Genomic DNA, 19,726 nt, shown 5'->3' on the forward strand with positions numbered 1-19,726 from the left:
GTTTTGTGCTTGAACAAGTGCATAAAAGTCAGGTTCACTATCCAATTATTCTCTTCCACTTAACCTTATCAGGATCACCTACTCCAGCTACCATAGGGCAAGAGCTGGGGAACACCCTGGCACAGTGCTAACACAGAGAAACAGATAACAACCCCACCGCCATGCTGCCCCATGGCTCGGTGTCTTAGGTGGAAATAAAAAGGTCAAAATCCATCACTGGGAATGTTTACTAACATATAAAGCTAGCCATCTTCTGGGCATCTCTCTTGATGTATGGAACGTTCTCCTCTTTAAGAGAAGAATGAAAATCCAGCACTGATACCGACTTAAAGTGCTCGATAACAAATTGCAACAAACTGTGATTCAGTACTCTTGCCCTGATGGAGTTAGCGGTTTTGGTATAATAATACAATCCACTTTAAAAGTCCAACTTTTTTGTACAGCCACCATCACAGCTGTGTCACAGACATCACAGCTTTCCTCCAAGAACAAAAAGTCCAAATTGTTTCTTTGTTTTTAATTGAAGCTTCAGATTTCTCACCGTGTCCTTGAGCCATTATTATATGAGCTGATGTTTATGACGTATACATGGAGAAACATAGAGGGCAGCAGCCAGGCTCCTTTATGAATATTGCAGCCATGAAGATTTTGTTGATTCCTTCAGCTGCTTATTTTGAAAATTGTTAATCAATTTCCTGGTTTCATTGTCTTTTATTTGGACGTACAGAGGTGTAAGAAGTCTGTTCTCTTGTCTGTCACTGTTATGTAGAAGGAGATTGTACAACTCTGGCCTGTACGTTGCTGTGAAATAAAGTATTTGTCCTTTCCTGAATGTTTCAGATCATCCAACTAGCTTTAATATACATTAAAAATAACCCCTGTGAATACAGAATGATTATTTAATTCATTAAGGTCAGTTTTCATGATTCAGCAATAAGAAAGAGATTTTGGCAAAAATTGGCAAGATGTCAAAAGCATCTTGATCATCACCGAGACTTTTGGGGAAATTATCTGTGACAAAAGTCCCCGAGACAAAATGTAAACTTTTTGGAGGTTTTGGACGAGCTACGTCCAGATGAACAGAATCAACCTTTTGGGATTTACTTACCTGGATGATTGAGCATGCATCAAGACACTTTGATTAAGGCTAAGTGTAAACAGAATTGTATGCAGCCCGTGGGTGAACCCTGGGTAATTACCAGGATTTGTATCTTGTTTTCTCATGACAAGCGTTTATCCACAAAGCTCAATATTTTGCTTTCAACAGAATTTTGTTCCAAAGGTGTTTGAGTGGTTTTTGTAATTATGTGATCTTTGCAGATTCCAAATCCTAAAGCAAAGTAGCAACATTCCTAAATTTCCTTCATTTAGACAGCTTCTCGGTTTGCAGACTAACACAACATTTTTCAGCTCCATGCGTCTCAAAGCTGCTTTTATAATTCTATGAAAGTTTTTGTGATCGAGGAATGGTTCACACCAGCCGGTCTTTCAACAGGTTTTGACAACGGCACAAGTTTGTTTTTCATGCACTTTGCAGGTTTTAATTTAGAACATTATATACACGTTTCTATGATATTGTGAAGAAGAATTACAAGGATTTAATATGTTTCAAAATCTTTTAATGGCAAATAAATAAATTAGTTTTGGCCACAGCTGTAGAGAAGATCAGTGCTGGTCAGTCACTGAACTTTGTAGATCTTCATTTATACATTTATGTCCTTAGACAGAACATCTGACTCAAACTAGCTCATGGCACAGTTGTTAGCACAGAGACTCACTCGCTTTAACTGCTTGAAATATGTCTACACAGTGTGTTCAATAAAAATACATTTTAGTAACGTTTTAAATCAAACTAGTGGATGTGGTGGCTGGAGAGACAGTTTACCAGTCTGGTTGGTTTCCAGTAGAAAATGATGGTTTGCACTGTGAAGCCATACTTGCATTTTTCACAGTTTCTTTTGTATTGAATTTTGCATCTTCAGATTTAAATGAGCAGCAGTTTTCTCCCACACAAAACTGAGGTGTCGGTCCAGTGTTTACATGTTTGTGCTGTTCATAAATACGCAGTTAATAACATGAGCAAAGATGCAGGATAAGAAAACTTTTGGTTTGTTTGTGGCAGGTGAACCAGGAGAATGTGGTGAAGGTGGGCCATCGACAGGTGGTCAACATGATCCGCCAGGGAGGCAACCGGCTCCTGATTAAGGTGGTGACAGTGAGCCGGAATCTGGACCCCGAGGACACAGCACGCAAAAAAGGTACAGAGACTGAAAATGGCTGCCAGTCATGTTTAGACATGGATTCGAGAATATAATCGTCATGAGGTGCTTCAGCTGAGGAGCAGCAGAGCACAGCTGTAGCATACAGCCTGTTGTAGTACAGTGCTGTGTGAACCTGATCACAGATGTACCTCCTGTATTAAAATATTAAAGTGACACACTGACTGATGATTTAGTTCACTATTATCTGTATAGCTAGAAGAAATCTCAGCGCACTATGTGTTGTAAAGCAAATCCTCTTTAATAGCCAAACATCCATCCATTTGCTCCCACTTTTCCAATTCAGGGTCCCGGGAGGAGCTGGAGCCTATCCCAGCTGTCACAGGGCATGAGGCAGGGTGCACACATATAGAGACAGACCGGTCACGCTCAGATTCATGCCTACTATAAATTTATAATCACCAGTTAGCTAATGTGTTTGGACTGTGAGAGGAAGCTGGAGAGACATGGTGAAAACATGAAAACTCCAAGCAGGATCTCCTTGATGTGAGGTCACAGTGCTAGAGACCAACAGAGGTCAGCTAGAGGTCAACAGGAAGAGACCTCCAACAAAGCCATTATCAGGGAGGTCATCTACTGAAACTGGTTGGGGGGGAAAGAAGGACTGTGTAATAATACCCCTCAAAGACCATGAGAAACCGGACCAACTCTGTGCTTAGGATACAAACAGCAAACACGAGAGGTCAGACCAGGTGGTTTTAATACAAACTAGACAAAATCTACACATGGAAATAAGCAAACCTTTAAATGTTTGTCAAAAATCTCTGATCAGAATATTGCTTTTGTCTCTGTGTTTTTCTGATACTCTATTATATTTTCCTATCATCAGAAAATATTTCTAATTTGATCCTTTTCCCTCAGTGAAATTTGACTGATCGATTAAAGATTTACCTGAAAAGGTGTGACGCCTCCAGATCACTGCAGATGACCTGCCTGCTTTTGGTCACATGTCTGTTTCTCTCTGCTCAGCTCCTCCACCTCCAAAGAGAGCCCCCACCACAGCCCTGTCAATGCGCTCAAAGTCGATGACGTCTGAACTCGAGGAACTCGGTAAGAGCTGCAGTTTTGACTCTGGTAACTCACAATGGCAAATGGGAGCAAGTGTCTCACAGAAGATCTTTTTTGTACCTCTTTCTCATGGTTGGTTAATCTCTCAATAGTGGATAAAGGTAAGCAGATAATGCTGTATAACCTTCTGCCATCCATTATGCCCAACTTCATATTCATTTGCTCACAGTGGCTGATTGAGGCTTTCGTTCAGACTAATGCAATATGCGTTTCCATCATCTGGTCACTTTAGTTTGCCTTAAAGAAGAAAATAGAAGAAAAACGCTTTTCCTCCCTCATCTCCTCTCCTCCGTTGCATGAAGTGCTCTTGCTTCTGGATGCCCACACTCATCCACACTCATGACTTGTTGCTTCTGCTGCAAAGAGCAAACGAGTAAAAAGAGCATTAGTGTGACTGTATCGTCTTCGTCTTTCTGTTTGTCCGTGTGTACGATGTAGTGCTGGGCGATATGACGATATATATTGTGTGGACAATAGAAAAGTGTCTATTGTGCCTTTCTATCGTTTCTAACCTAATTTTATAAATTATTACATAAAATATATCATTAACCCTTTAAAGCCGGTCGGAGCAGCACGCTCCGTTTTGCGTAAATCCCTGTAAAACCGGAACCGCGTAAGCTAGCGCAATAATTTTTTTTGCATATGAAACCGGAGGAGTTGTACTTACATCTTATGCCATCAGCTTGTCCTCGGTCACGGTTTCCTTCCACATATGGCTTTGCAAAAATTGCATAAAAAGCACTTGCAGCAACAAAAACATAATATTCCAGAAACAGGCTTTGCCGATCCGATCAGTTGTTCATAACACTTCCTACGTTGGAATAGACGTCAGCGCGAACTATCACATGTCCGCCATTAACTGGCCAGAACCGGAAGTGACGTCATTTTCACAGAAAATGTTTTTTATTTACCTTTAGGGCCTTATAAGCCTATGCTGGAGTTTTTTTTAAAGTCATGTTTGACTTTATGCTTTTCTGTATTGCTTATAACTCAAATTACGCTGTTGGAAATAGTTTATTTTGATGCACATGCTGGTTTTTTTTGCAAATTTGCACTATAATATTTATTTTCATTTTTCCTGTAGTATATAAAAATTAGTGTATCTCAAAAATAAAACTATGAAGACACTCAAAATAAATTTCCTGTGGTGGGAAACTATTTTGTGCAACTTTTTTGTATTTGCAGTTTTGAGGGATAAGCCTCTTAAATTTCTCTAACTAGAAATATATGTAAAGAAAACCCCAAAAACAATTTTCAATTTTTTTTTGCACTTTTTTGCAATTTATGTAGTTACTATGGACTTAATGCATACGTATTATTAAAATTTGGGCTATAATGGTTGTATTGATGTATAGCAACTGGAAATGCTCCCACAAATGGCACTACAGCATGTAAAAATATAAAGATAAGTTCTGGCAGACTTGGTTCTATGGTAGGTCTTAAAGGGTTAAATAGCCTGTGGCAAATATATTAGTGTTGTCTTCTCACTATACATACTCTTAACTTTATGCAAGAAGAAATAAAGTATAAAAAATTATATTTTTCACAAAGAAACTCCCTCTTGTGGTTTTGCGACATGGTGCTGCTTTACGTGCACCCGGATTTGCAACATGCTTTAATTTAACTCAAAACGATGGACGAGCGACAGGTTGCAGTTTCATGCCCGGACATGCAACAGGCAGACACAGCTACACAAGCAGCCCAAGAAGAAGCACTTTTACCGAAAAGAGGGGGTACGTCTGTGATTTGGTTACATTTTGAGTTCAACAGCACCAACACAGAGCAGAAGACGCCCATTTGCAAGCTATGCTATAAAATTGTTCCTGCACTCAATGGCAACACAACAAATCTCTTCTATCACCTACAGAAGGTCCACGAAAAAGAATACTCAAGATCAGAAAATCCAAGCTAAACCAAGTTGTGGAACGACGGGAGCAAGTTGGGAAAAGAAAAACTATACCAGCTGAAGATACAGCAGTCTTTCGCACAAGGCACGCCGTATGAGAAAACGTCCCAGCGCCATAAACAAATCACAGGAGCCGTCTCGCATTTATAAATGCAAGACGGCATTTATACATTTCTAAAGGCATGGCCCCTGTTTATGTAGCTGAGAAGGACAGCTTTCGTGACCTCGTCAAAGTCCTTGATCCGAGGTATGTTATGCCCGGTCCTAAGCACTTCAGTAAAGTCGAGTTGCCAAAGTAGAGAAGGATGTTTGCAGTATCGTGCATTATGCCTTGACGACTGACATATGGACGAGCAGAGATACGCAGCCCTACATGAGCGTAACCATCCATGTCATTAACAAAGACCTCTGCGCTCGTTTACAGACTGCGTACTTTCCAGATGACCACAGGTCAGGTGGTATATCGTGATATATATCGTTATCGTGATATAAAATAATTCATATCGTGATAAATATTTTTTCCATATCGCCCAGCACTAGTACGATGTACATTTTAGAGGTGTTTTGTGTTGTCCTGACGCCTCATGACAAACAGCAGAGTTAGAGTTTCTGAGATGATGCGTTCAAAGGAGACACAGGCCTGAAAGGAGGGCAGCCATGAAATGTGAAAGGAGCATTAGAAGAGGACAAACAATCAATTTATGAGTGCTCACACGCATAAATGTCCTACCTTTCCCAGGTGAAGAAAGGTTTTTGGATGTTTGATTTTTACCTGATGTTAAAGTTGTAACCCTTCTTATTATAGTCTGAGGTGATGACACCTGTCGTTACCGTGATGACACAAATCATTGTTGAGCTGATCCTTTGGTAGACAAACAACAAACAGCAGCAGGTGGATCTCTTTCCACTGTAGCCAAAGGTTTTTAAACAGAATTTAGGAAGTAATAACTTGTGACTGATGTCACGCTGAACTTGGTTTGCTTGCAGAGGACGTGGATACATGCAGTTTGTTGCATGTGGTTTTTTAAAGCTTGCTGTGGTTGCTGCTAGCTGCTCGATTCAAACTGATCTGCTGGCAAACCCAAACTTACTTTGACTTGTTAGGCAGACACATGTTAAAGGAGACCTGTTAGAACTTTTAACCTTTTTTTTAATCTTTGGACTAAAGCAGCATCGCACATGGTCCAAAATAATTGTTATTTGTCTTACACTTGGTCTATGTGCAGCTCATCAGACAGATATCATGGCAAAATGTGCAGTAGACACACATGTCCACTGTGTCCGTGCAGAAGTTGCTCTAAGCTGCAGTAACAGCACGGGGGGGATATTTTATTTGTGTTTAAACAGGCATAACTAACACATTTACATATAAATTTGTGCTGTCAGCGTTAATCTAGTTAAAAAGATGTTAACGGCATAACTGCATTAACGCAGCAAATCTCCGTTAGCAAGTTACCGCGGATCGCCCCTCGCGTGGGGCTGGACGTGGCGCTGGACCGCGCTGACGCCATGCAGCCCCACGCACAGGGCGATCTACGGTAACTCGTTAACAGAGATTTGCCTCGTTAATGCAGTTATGGCGTTAACGTCTTTTTAATTAGATTAACGCTGACAGCACTAATGTAAATACACATTAGCTGCCTAGCTTCATCGTTTCAGCCAATTACGAACCTTAGAATCTACTTCATACATTTTTTACTCACTGCTGACTTCTTGACTTCAAATGTATAATGCATTTGCATGTGTGCATGCATGAGTGTCCATTTCACATTTTGGAGAGGCACAGTGTGAAATGGACACTGTGGAATACACGTTTTGCTGTGATGCTGGGTTGCATCAGTTTATTTATTCTTAATGAAGTCGTTTTTTCGCTCCCACCTCCCACTCACCAAACACTCTTCTGATTGGCTACCACATGCAAATAAAAAAAACTATATATACAGATATATAGTTGACTGCATTTAAACTGAATATGATCACACCATCATGTCATCATATCCAGGAAGTTGTTTCCATAATTTCCTAATAATAATTTCAGTTTCTCTTGGCCAGATGATAGGACAGTTTTCTTCTTTATCTCAGACTGTTTTAAACGAGCTTGGGCCCACATCCTGAAAAAGCATGCTGTCCCTATGCTATCCCTCCCATGTTTACCTTAAAAACCTCAGCCAAATTCTAGATTAAGATTTAGGAGCTGATTAGGGTTTGTTTTTTAAGCGGCGAGAACACACTGGCTGCTTTAAAGTAATCTGGAATGCAGCCTGATGAAGGAGAATTATTTATGACAGAGAGAAGCTGGGGGAGATGACAGGCAAACCTCTTTCATGAAGTTAGGAGGAACAATGTCAGTTGGCCATGTGACTATATCACTATATCTTTTGTAGGAATTAGCTTAAATTTGGAGCACAGAACTGGGTCAGACATTTGGAAAAGGAACTGTGACCTGATACAGCGGTCCCCAACCTTTTTGCGCCACAGACCGGTTTAAATGTCAGATAATATCTTTAAGGTGTCGCGGATAAATACGACAAAATAAAATGATACGAGCAAGACAAAAACTGTGGTGTTTTGAAAATATAATAATAAACGTGAATTCACTGTGTAATTGTGTAACTTTATTAGCAGCGTCCTCCTGAAATGCGCCAACAACACTGAGAGTAACATCCTCCTCTCTGCCCCTTTATGCTCTCTGGTCGCTATGGTAACACGTAAATATTTCTTTCAAAATAAGACGCACGACTACAACACGAGAAGAGACCCAGGGAAACCCAGTTAACGATAAAAACCCTGAAAACCATCAATTTCACACCCGAGCCTCAGCTCTCGCAGCCCGGCACCAAACGGACTCACGGTACCAGTCCGAGGCCCGGGGGTCGGGGACCGCTGCCAGAAAAGACATTCAGAAGATATTAGAGAAAGACGACTGAGTAGCATTTAGTTAATAGTACTGAACAGGATCCTTGAATTGTGCTTATTATTGTTAATCAAACGACCAAAATAAGAAGTTCTCACATCTTTCATGAGCCGCCCTCATCACAGGGCTTTGGGACGAGGGCAGCTTTTCATGTCTCCGGGGAAAAGCGTTGAGTCTGTGTATATGCTCTGAAGACTCTTTTTTTGTCATCCTTTAAGCCACTCTAAGGAAAAAGAAAGGTGGTAAGTTACAGCGGGCATGCTTTCAGTCTGATCTAGTATCTCCAGTGATTGATTTCTGTCCCGTATTTCCCACACAGTCCACCCCACTGTGATTAACTAACACTGTTGTATTTAGTGATTCCTTTTCTGACTCGCTCCATTTCGACCGAATTAAACCAAATGGAGCTACGCCCATAGTGCATTTGCATGATTTACAAAGTGTTTTGATTGCAGCTGTTTCTGTCTTCTAAATGTTGTTAGTGCATGGTTAAATGTCGTAGTAATCACAGGCTATAGATTCTTCTTGCTGAGCATTCCCAGGGTTTGCTTTTGATTAAAGGGGCATGTCACCTCACAGTGCTTCTTTGCAGGCAGACCCACAAACCTAATTTGCAACACTATCAGCAGTAAGCATACACTGTTTACTTTCTAGAATCTTTTTACGCTTTAAACACAAAAATATACATAGTGGCAGAGGCTTAATGAGGAATTACAAATGAGTGTGAGTCAGTGTTTTTTCACTATACCTGACCTTTAAAGTTTCATGTTTCTCTTCTTCATGTGTGCATTTTTCTGTAAGCTACTTGTGTGTGTTAGTGTGTGTGTTCGTGTGAGGAGGAGGAGGTTTATTCTAGGAAATGTTTCACTCACACATAGGTTTCCAGGGCAACCGTGTTGCATGTTGTTTGATAGGTTGTAGCTGCGATCCAACTGGGAGACAGATCAGAGAGAGAGTGAAAAGGAATGTGCGTCTTTCTGCTATTTCTGTGTGTTTGTGTGGTTTTTACCTCTAACCGTAGTTAAGGTCATTGATGCTCCTTTCCTCCCCTTTCCTCTCCTCTGTGTATAGATGCGCAGAAGAAGAGGATTGTTTTCCAAGTCACTCTAAGTAATCACTCCGCTGATGCATGGAAGCTTTGTACATCCTAGACAGTTGTAGGCAGGTGACACAGTAAGAGGAGAGATCAGGGCTAGCATGTAGCTTCTCTGAGCAAAACCCTTTAGCTGGACTCTATTTGATGGCATCATCACACACCAGAGGGAAGTTCAGGTTTGCCAAATTTGCCATTGATAGCTTTCTCGTGTTGCAGGCAGAGTAAAAAAATAAGATAAAAAAACAATAAAAACACAGAGAAAGGTAATGGCAAGCTTGGCAGGCTTTCACATCCATTGCTCATTTTACATTTAACGAGGGAACGACCCTGAGAGCTGGATGATGCTGCTGAGTCGGCTGTTTGGAAAGAGCTTGCACGGCTTCCAAGGCTGGACATGCCAGGCGCATTTCATCAAAGTTGCCCTCTCTCCCCTTCCCCTTGCTCCTCCTCCCTCATACCCCCACACCCACAAAAAAAAGAGTTTCAACTGTTTTTGGTTTCAGTTTCATTCACAATTCGGTGTGGAAACACAAGGAAGGGTCACTGTAAATGACTGAATGAGTAGCTTGCATTTGACCCATCAGATCTGAAACTAAGGCTTTGCAAGTTCACTCCTGCTCCTTGTCACGTTTTTCAGTGCTGACATATTATGACTTGGTTTGCTTTGCAGACAAAGTAGAAGAGATGACCCATGCCCAGAAGACATCACCTGTTGACATGAAGATAGCCACAATTAAACCACGCCCATCCAGTCGCTGCTTGGTTACGCCAACTGATATGAATGTAAGCATAAGCAAACTCACTTTATGGTGATCATTGTTTCAGATCGCTGTTACTGTAAATTAGATTGTTCAGTATCAGGTTGTGTGGCTGTACCCTGTGCTGCTTCCCCAGACTGGATGCCATGATGAAAAACTGTTTGTCCTTTTAGAGCTCCTGTAGTAAAAGCTTCAGGGCTAATGCTGATGTTTAGCAGCCGATTTAAGGTTAGGGTTAAGTTTACGTGTAAGAAAATATTATAAAAGTAGAGCTGATCTTAAAGTGCATGTAAGAGAATTCATTTGAAAGATAACATCTTCCCGTTTCTGAAAGTTTGCTTTATTTAAAACACCTGAAATCAGTAGCTAGTGTCAAAACAGAAAAATTGTCCTCCTATTTGCAAGTAGCAGTCAACACAGCCAGTGGCAGGTGATGCCTGGACCTGGCCGATATGTTATGTATCCTAATGTGTGAATTCCTGTAAGCAAATGCTGTTATTGTTATTTAGAGATCTAATGAAACAATTATATATTCCTAGTTATATTAATAATTTACAATTGACTTTTCAGTCCTTGTATCATGACCGCCAAGGAGTAGCTGTGGTGCCACCCACTGTGCCAGGAGCCTTCCTGGGGATACCTGAGAAGGGCACTATGAAAAAGCAAAAGTCCATAGGTATGATGTATATACAGTAAAAAATATGTGTGTGAGTGTCCAGTAACCTGTGCTTTTAGCTTGTCATAATATTTTATTAATGCTCTGAGGACTTGCTCTTTGTGGTCTAGCAATATTAAAGCTAATTATAGATAAATTAGAGTGAGCCAGTCAGCAAAGTGTGCTTTCAGGCGATAATATTGGAGGTCATTAAGCATGTGCTCAAACCTCATTCTCACTCCCGAACTAGAGGGATGTCATACATGCTAATGTTGGTTTCAGGTTTTTTGACTTGCAGTGCCATCAGAATTACCACGAAATTATCTTCTTTTTGCACAGTAATCCATTCAGGGCTCTATCTACAAACTGCATAGCCATACTCTTCTCTACACTCTCTGAAAATTAAGGACCTTATTGTCCCTTTAACCCTTTCATGCATGAATTATGACAACCTCAAACAGGATTTTTTATTTGAACTTCATTTTTTTAAACATGTACTTTTCCACTACATTAGACACTGATGTGCATGGAGCAGCACATCAGTGTCCAATGTAGTGGTTTATGTGCAAGTATACCATCAATACTGTAACAATTACAAGAAAACATGGACAAACTAATTTAAAAATTATTATTTTTTATTATAATTTAAAAAATATATATATATTTTTTTACAATTTTATAAATTATAAAAATTAGGGCTGTCAGCATTAACACAGCGTTAAAGCATTCATCGCGATTAAGGCGATTAAATTTTTTAATGCGCTCGACCCATCTGGAGCGCAGAATGAACAAGCTCTGGACAAACTGCCCCAAATGCGTTGGCAGAGACATTTCAGGGATTTTGACTCCGTCTGCGCTCCAGATGGGTTAATTATTAATCACGTTAGTCGTGATGGCGGCGCGTTAACGCTGACAGCACTAAAAAAAAGTCGATATATTCGTCCAATCGCCCAACCCTAGTGACCACTGAAAGGGTTAACGTGAAAGGGTTAACGGTATAGAGACTTGTCACGAGGCTGCATCCTCAAGGGTACTCAATGGTACTACTCGGTGGGTGCTTTGTGGTTTGTACCTACAGAGTAGACTCTTAAAACTCTGGTGCAAATTTTATATCTTAATGTAAAAGTTAAAACTGGATACTGGACTAGACATAGATTTTACCCACATAGACCTTTATTTCTGGTATTATATGTTAGCAAAAACAGGAAATTGATGTGAATTTTTGAGCTAATTTGAGCCATCAGCTCCTCTGGGTGGCTGAGGCTCAGCAGGTAGGGCAGGTCTTCTACTAATTGGAAGGTCAGTGGTTCACTTCCTGGGTCCTCCAGTCTGCGTGTACTCATGCAAGCTATTGAATGCTGGTTTGCACCCAATGCATTCATCAGAGTGTGAGTGTTTTGCGACCGTTAGACAGCGGGCTAAGGTATAGAAAAAGGTGCTTGTGTGCTTGGTGAATGAGTCTTGTACTGAAAACGTGCTTTGAGTGTTCAGCGTGGAAAAGGCCTGGATAAGTAGCAGGCCATTTGTCCTTATTTCTGTAATAACAGCTACATAACTTCTGTCCTGATTTCCAGATTGAACATTTCAATTGGTGAGAATATTCCTACTTACTGTCGAAACAGCAGTTACATTTCACATCTATCTGGCCTCTCACAAATTTCAGGAACCTTTCCTGCATATATAAATAAATCCAGAGAGCGCTAAAGAAGGCATTTCTTTTGGAACTAGGGGGCCAAGCAGGAAGTGAAACAAAGGGATGTTTCCCCTAGGTCCTGAGATAATTATTCCTTCTGCTCCATTTCTTCAAGGTACATCGGAGGATGAGAAACAGGGATTCCTCACACCTCCCCTACTCAAGTTCTCACGCAGTCTCTCTATGCCTGACACCTCAGAGGACATCCCTCCTCCCCCAGCCATTTCACCCCCTTCACCACCTGCCTACAACTCAGCTGCTGGACCTACACCCAAGAGCTATGGCACAACACGACCAAGCTTTACCCAAAACTCGCCCAATGCAGTGACGACCATAAGCCGGACCACCGACGTCGGTACGTTGAGGCGTGGCTATTTCCGTCAGAGCTCTGAGCACTTTGAGAGCACACGAACTCGGGGGCGTACGCCAGTGCCTGAGAACCCGTATTCAGAGGTGGGCAATAGGACGCTGTATGTGCCAGCAAAACCAGCCCGAAGGAAGGGTATGTTAGTAAAGCAGTCTAACGTGGAAGACAGCCCAGAGAAGACGTGTCACATGCCAACAAGTCCATCAGGCCCAGTTTCCATGCCTACTACGCCTGTAGAAAGAACATGCTCCTCTATCCCTATTCCCACCATCATTGTAAAGGAGCCATCCACTAGCAGCAGTGGCAAGAGCAGCCAGGGTAGCAGCATGGAAATTGAGCCTACAACCCCTGAACACCCGCCTCTCACACCTGCTGTCGGTGGAAGTGGAGGTTTACGCCCTGAAGACCCCCTTTCACTAAGCAACCCCTTTGCAGCAGCTATTGCTGGAGCAGTACGGGACCGCGAAAAGAGGCTCGAGGCAAAAAAGAACTCGATTGCCTTCCAGTCAATAGACATCGGGGATGATGACTTGAGTGGTCCCACGCCAACCCCTCGCCTTCGCCAGTCCAAGTCCATCGATGAAGGCATGTTCAGCAGCGACGAGCGTCTTCAAAGGATATTAGCCCCTCCTTTGGCAAAGCAGCTCGGTCGCCCTGTTGGTGGCGGTAGTGGAAATATGACAGATTTCAACACTCCTGAGCCCACAGTTGTTCGGGAGCCACTAAACACTAGAACAGGGCAGTGTCCCAACCTGGACAGTCCTGTTAGCCTCCCAGCCACTCCTCCTAAGAGCCACTACAGGGCCAATGGAACCTACCTCCATCCTGTTACTGGCAAGCCGTTGGACCCTAATTCTCCACTAGCTCTGGCCCTTGCAGCTCGTGACCGGGCCATGAAAGAGCAACAAAACCATCCTCAGAATCAGTCTCAAAATAATCCTCAGGTTCAACAAACCCCCAAGCATGAAGCCCAGTCCCTGCCAGTTCAGCAAAGTCACAAACCTGACCTCAACCAGCCTCTATTTATTGACACCAAACTCCGCTCTGGAATCGAGACGAGTTTTGCTGCAATCTCCACGGCAACAATGGGACGGCCTGGCCGAGGTGGCCTTCAAAGACAAATGACAGAGCAGAAGTACGAGTCTGATGGAGCACGGGAAGAGCGGCAGCATCAGGCACTTGAAGAGAGGAAAAGCGCACCAGCAGATGTGGCAGACACATCACAGCCCAAGTCAGCTGGATTACTGATGGTTCACACCAGCACAGACATAAGCAACAAGGCGAACAACCAAGAGGCCGAGGGGCAGGACAGCAACCGACCGTCTGAGCTGAAAGATCCAAACCAGCCTGATCCTCTTAGTTCTTCAACACTGTCCACTCCACAGCCACCCACATTAAGGAGGAGGAGCATTCCTTTAGGCGAATCCATGGACGAACCTGTAAAACTGCCCTTTCGCATCCCTCCTCCCCCTCTGGCCTCAGTTGACATTGATGAAGAATTTGAGTTCTCAGAACCCCTCCCCCCACCTCTGGAGTTTGCAAACAGTATTGACATTCCTGATGACCAGGCTAGTGCCATTGCAGAGATGATTCAGCAACAGAGACGGAATGGGGGGCCTTCTCTACCCCCATACCACCCTCATGCCCCACCACCTGTCACTGATCAACACAGAAGGTTGGCAAACAATATGCCCCCCTCGTATGCCCCTCCACCTGACCCAGAATCAGGGGTAGGTGACTCAGGCATTGAAGAGGTGGACAGCCGCAGTAGTGGGGATCCTCAGCACATGGAGACCACCAGCACAGTGTCTAGCATCTCCACCCTGTCATCAGAAGGAGGCTTCTGTGACAGTGCTTTGGAGAGCCTCTATGCCACTGCAGACGGTCACGCCTTCCTGGTGGATCGGCCCCCTGTGCCACCAAAGCCCAAGAGCAAGTCTGTCATTAATAGAACGTCACTTTATCACGATGCTCTCATTGAAGAGCCACCAGAGTCTTATGGGTCACCGCCTCAGGCCCCTCTCCCTCCTCCCTCGTCCTCTGACCCTCCTAGGACTCCTACTCAAAGGACCTCCAAGCTGTGGGGTGATCAGCCCCCTGAGCTACGCAGCCCCCCATCCACACCAGACTCCAAGAACACAGTTATCACTGAGCTGAGCACCATTCTACAGCATATGAATCGCGACAGGCCAACCAAGCCAGGAGAAAGCCTTGACTCCCCAACAGGCACCAGAGGGGGCTTCGGAACAAGGTATGTGAAGTCATTCCTTACTTTAGTTTTTCCTATCTTCTGTTGTTTAGATTTTGTTCATGTGTCATTTGTTTATTTTGCACCTTTTTCATGTTAGTGCTTAGTTACGTAAGAACTTTATTCACTGTAGAGTCTGAGCAAACACATTTTCTGTCTAATTTAGCTTCTAGAAAGCTGTAAAATTTCATGCATATTGGCTTATAAGCTGATCCACTAATTATTGATCACCACTGATTATAACCAGGCATCCATGAATGCTTAGGCTAAATCTGAAAATAGTCCGAAGTAGTCCAAGACAATTTGGAAGAACATGAAGTTGCTTTATTAAGATGCAGTATTTGATAAGTAAGAACCCCCCCCCCCCAGAGTCTAGACGTTGCTCATGATGAAGATGGAGGATTGGATGATGACCACAGTACACACAAGGCACACAGAATAAACCCTGATTGGCTTGTAGAAGGCGAGCAGGAGTATAATTGGAGTAGAATGATGATGTCAGTGTTGAGTTTGACAGTGAGTAGAGAGTAAGTGGTGAAAAGAATATGTGAAAAGTAGTGCTGTCAGCGTTAGTCTCGTTAAAATGATCTTAACACAATAACCGCATTAATGCGACAAATCTCCGTCAGCGAGTTAGCGCGGATTGCCCCGTGTGTGGGGCTGCACGGCGTCAACACGATAGCGCAGTTAGCTCGTTAACATGTGCTGTCCAGCCCCACGCACCGGGCGATCTGCACTAACTCGCTAACGGACATTTGCTGCGTTAATGCGGTTATGGCGCTAACGTCATTTTAACGCTGGCAGCACTAGTGATTAGTGAAAATTTGAACTCATTTTTCTGTTTTTGTTGTGACAAGTTTGGTTTTGTGTAGTCCGGTGACTCCAGCTGTTACCTGTGTTTTCATTGTTGATTATAGCTGTTGTGTTTGTCAGAAGAGCCCAAAAGGATTATGGGATTGGGAGGAACATCAGCTTGTTCTGTGAACTGTGTGTGGCTGCAGGGTTTTGCTACATGTGTTGTTTGAAATGGTAGTATGCCTGTTCTGGTTTACACTCTGTTCATCCGTGCATGATGTATGGATGCATCACATTCCAGAATAAAGCACCTGCTGACGTCAGTCAGCCATGTTGAACATTTCTTGTGATAATATTTGGTCACCGTGAGATTTCACTTTATTGTGGTAGCAGTGGGAATTTTCTGAAGATTTAATGGAAGAGTTACTGTGGGATTCCTCACTGGGAATGTAAAGAGACTGGTTCTTATTTAGTGCTTTTTTACTCGCCTTTTTCACACACGCAGTTATTTCTATGGTTAAGTGCTTTTGAGCTGACATTCACACTGATGGATGCATCAGAGAGCAACGTAGGCTTAGTATCGTGCCCAAAGATATTGAGCATTTAGACTGGAGCAGCCAAGGGATTGAACCACCAACCTTCCCGTTAGTAGATGACGCCTCTACTACCTGATTTATTTCACTATTTAGCTTAATCCTCCTCTATGTCACATTTCTTCTGTTTGCTGGCACATTTTACAGTAAATGTCCATGTGAGAAACACAGAGCACCGTGCACGTAGCTCGTTTGTTGAACAGCCACAAAGGCATTAGTTGGCAAATAAATATAAAATTAGTTTTGTGAGTGGTGCCGCTGCCTAAACATTTGACCACAGCTGTACCTGTTGATGGTTAAAGAATGATCAGTTAGCAAAGCAAGCGTTGTGCTCGACACAAGCTGGAACAACATTTTGATGGAAACTGCGCCTGAATCAGCCAACCTCATGTTTTTTCATTTTTCATTTTTTTAACCCACATCTCACTCCTGTGAGAGGGAATAAAAAGCACGATAAATAATTCACTGCTTGCATGCATTTTGTATGAACAATCCCATCACTCATCAGAGACTTGTAGAGAGTGCCACGAAGGTTTTTGTTCCTCTGGGCACTTGTGCTTTCTGATTTAATAAACACTATTAGCTCCACGCAGCGGTGTCCATTTGGGGTAATTGCAGCAGGATGCCCAGCAGCAGGTCCAGTAGGTCCAGCTCTGTGTTCCTCCCTTCATGCTTCATTCCACACGCTGTCGTGTTATCCTCATCGTCATCCTCTGCAGCTTAAAGTCGTGTTTGTTGACCTTTAACTTCTGTATTCATTCCAGCTCACGCCTTTCCAGCTTCATCTCCATTTTTTTCCAGTCTCCCGTTGTTCCTTCACCTCTCCTTTCTTCATGCCCCTCTGTGTCTCCCACTCTCACAGGTAGGTTCCCTCATCATCCGACATTCCATCAAAGGCCTGTTTTCACTTATGTGATCGTATGTATTTCTGCCATGTGACATGGTATAGAAAATGATATGCTGTTTAAAATGTAGAGTATTTAGTTGCAGAAAGGGTTGGTCTACATGGAGCTTGTTAGTGACAAACAGAGGAACTAAGTACAGTTGTCATTTGAACAATAGAAACAGTAAGGTACTAGAGATCAAAGTTAAGAAAAGGTAAGACACTTTTTTTTTTCGTACTTTCGTACTAAAAGTATTGGTCTACAAATGTAGAAATGTCCTGTGTTAAAAACCACTTGCACAGGTGAAAAGCCACTCAATGCAGAATGATGAAACAGCATGTAAGGGGCTGAATGTCCCAAATGAATCTTGCATTCCTTAAAATGTCTCTAAAATGTAAAAGCAAACCTCGTTTATTCCTATAAAATCACATCAGTGGCTACACAGAGGTCCACTAAAGCCTTCATCAGCAAAAACACCGATACTTACAGAACAGCATTTAGAGATGATATCTGTGGATGAGACAGGATGAGCTTTATCTTCTCTACAAGATAAAAACCTAAATGTGTTCAGATCAGTTCCTTTACTGGATCTAAGAGCCAGATGTTTCCTCGGTTAGAGGTGACTGCAGCGCTCTCGCCAAAGTCAGTGAGTTATTTGTAACTGCTTTTCAATCGTCGCACCGATGCATTTGTTTCTCGTGTCAGCTTAAACCCTGCTCTGTTGTATACACCAGGGTCTCTGATTATCTGCCTGCATTGCCTGCGTTACTTAGTGTGGTGGAGAAGGCTGCCAAGCGCCGCAGCAGAATATACGGTTGTAGGCAGCTAGAGAGCGCCTCGTCATCTGAAGAAGCCCGAGGAGGGTGAAGGTGCTCCTGTTTCTGTGACCGTCAAACAGATGGCAACAGAAATGCACAGAACATGGCCTAGATTCACACATGCTCTCCCTCTGTCACTGCATCCTTTGCTCTCTCGCTCATTCTTGTGCACACTCTACAGCTCTCTCCCTCTCTCGGTTTTCTGTCTTCTCTGGTATGTTGGAATCAGCCAAAGAAGCGGTGATAACATCAGATTTTCTTCTCTGGATATTTGTACTTCTCTCTCTCCTGGTCTCCCAGATTAAATGTGCGTTGGTTGTGCCTGTGGACGAAACGGTTGCCTAGTAACCGCCTGATGAGAGCAGCCTTGAGGCCTGCAGTGATGTCAGTTTGAGTCGGGGGAGGGGTGCAGATTTATATGCGAGCGTGTGCGTGCATGTGTGTAAGAGAGAGATGGAGCAAGAGATGGCAGGCCTAACCCTCGGCAGAGCTCAGCATCATCTCACGCAGGTCACGTGCTGCGCTGCTTTTGTAGGCCATCCTTACGTAACCCGTGTCAGTCTGTGTGAGAGAGCGCGTATTAAAGGCTTCTATAAAAGGCTTCTGTGCATGGCAGTGAGCGCCACCCTGTATGCACGAGCCGGTGTGTGCTAGAAAGACGAAGGGTGTCATGCGATGCGTGGGCGTGGTGAAGGTGAGGTCTCCCACCACCGATATCAATAGCACTGCATCATCTTGTACCAAAGTCACTCAGCTGATGGGAAGCAAGCACTGTCCCTGTGCTCAGCAGAGGCCACGTGTTCGTGGTGCTTATGTGTGGGGGAGAAATGCAGAGTGTAAGATTTGTATTTGGCTGGATTGAGTGATCGTTGGGCAAACAGGTCACAGACATTCAGGTTACATTAACTTACATTAGTTAATATAACCTGAACATATAGTGTTTCTCTGGGCCCAGCCACATTACTTTGTTCACAAATATTCATACAGAAATTTATTCAATCCACACAGGACTTCATCTACTTTGCATTCACATCTACAGCCAGTTACGATCCACCAAACAACCTAACACTGATGTCTTTGGACTGTAAGTGCCTGGTGTAATGTTTCAGCCACATGCCTACAGCAGGGGGGGCAACTCCAGGTCTTGAGTGCCGGTTAGATGTGTCCTTGATGCAACACAGCTGATTCAAATGGCTAAATGACCTCCAGAGGCCTGGTAATGAACTAATCATTTGATTCAGGTGTGTTGACCCAGGGTGAGATCTAAAACCTGCAGGACACCGGCCCTCGAGGCCTGGAGTTGGACACCCCTGGCCTACAGGCTCAGGGTGAGGTTTCTTCAATGCACGATTTCTCTGTGTCATGTTTAGGGAGTGATCACTGTTCTACCTTTTTTCCAACAATAGAGTAAATACCTTAGCTTCCATATGGTTGTCAGTTACTTGGCTGGACTTGGCTTAACAATGCCTCTGTATGGAATTTAGACCTATTTAGTGCCCCCAAATTCTACCCATGATGGAGCTATTGGGACTTGTGACAGGAAGTGTGATGTCCGGCTTTCTCAGAATATAAAATTCATAACTTAATCTGGACTATATAAATCGTGGATGGCTCCTGAGGTTATGCAATCCACAGTACTTTGCTACACAGCA

The 19,726-nt window shown here is 43.2% G+C and overlaps 1 protein-coding gene across 1 annotated transcript in view; it reads left to right on the forward strand.

Moving 5' to 3' along the window:
- shank2b (SH3 and multiple ankyrin repeat domains 2b) overlaps positions 1-19,726 on the forward strand; it is a 202,950-nt gene that overhangs the window by 171,117 nt on the left and 12,107 nt on the right. Inside the window, exons 16-22 of the mRNA XM_086295555.1 lie at positions 2,123-2,258; positions 3,249-3,329; positions 8,386-8,409; positions 9,239-9,277; positions 9,934-10,046; positions 10,592-10,697; positions 12,485-14,987. Coding sequence (XP_086151681.1) covers positions 2,123-2,258; positions 3,249-3,329; positions 8,386-8,409; positions 9,239-9,277; positions 9,934-10,046; positions 10,592-10,697; positions 12,485-14,987 — 3,002 coding nt within the window. The remainder of the gene's footprint in view (positions 1-2,122; positions 2,259-3,248; positions 3,330-8,385; positions 8,410-9,238; positions 9,278-9,933; positions 10,047-10,591; positions 10,698-12,484; positions 14,988-19,726) is intronic.

This window comes from Aulonocara sp. 'chitande type north' Nkhata Bay, linkage group LG1 (genome assembly GCF_057382095.1).
Source record: "Aulonocara sp. 'chitande type north' Nkhata Bay isolate Kocher_YH1m ecotype deep benthic linkage group LG1, A_spYH_male_GT1.1, whole genome shotgun sequence".
Classification (NCBI taxonomy): domain Eukaryota; kingdom Metazoa; phylum Chordata; class Actinopteri; order Cichliformes; family Cichlidae; genus Aulonocara; species Aulonocara sp. 'chitande type north' Nkhata Bay.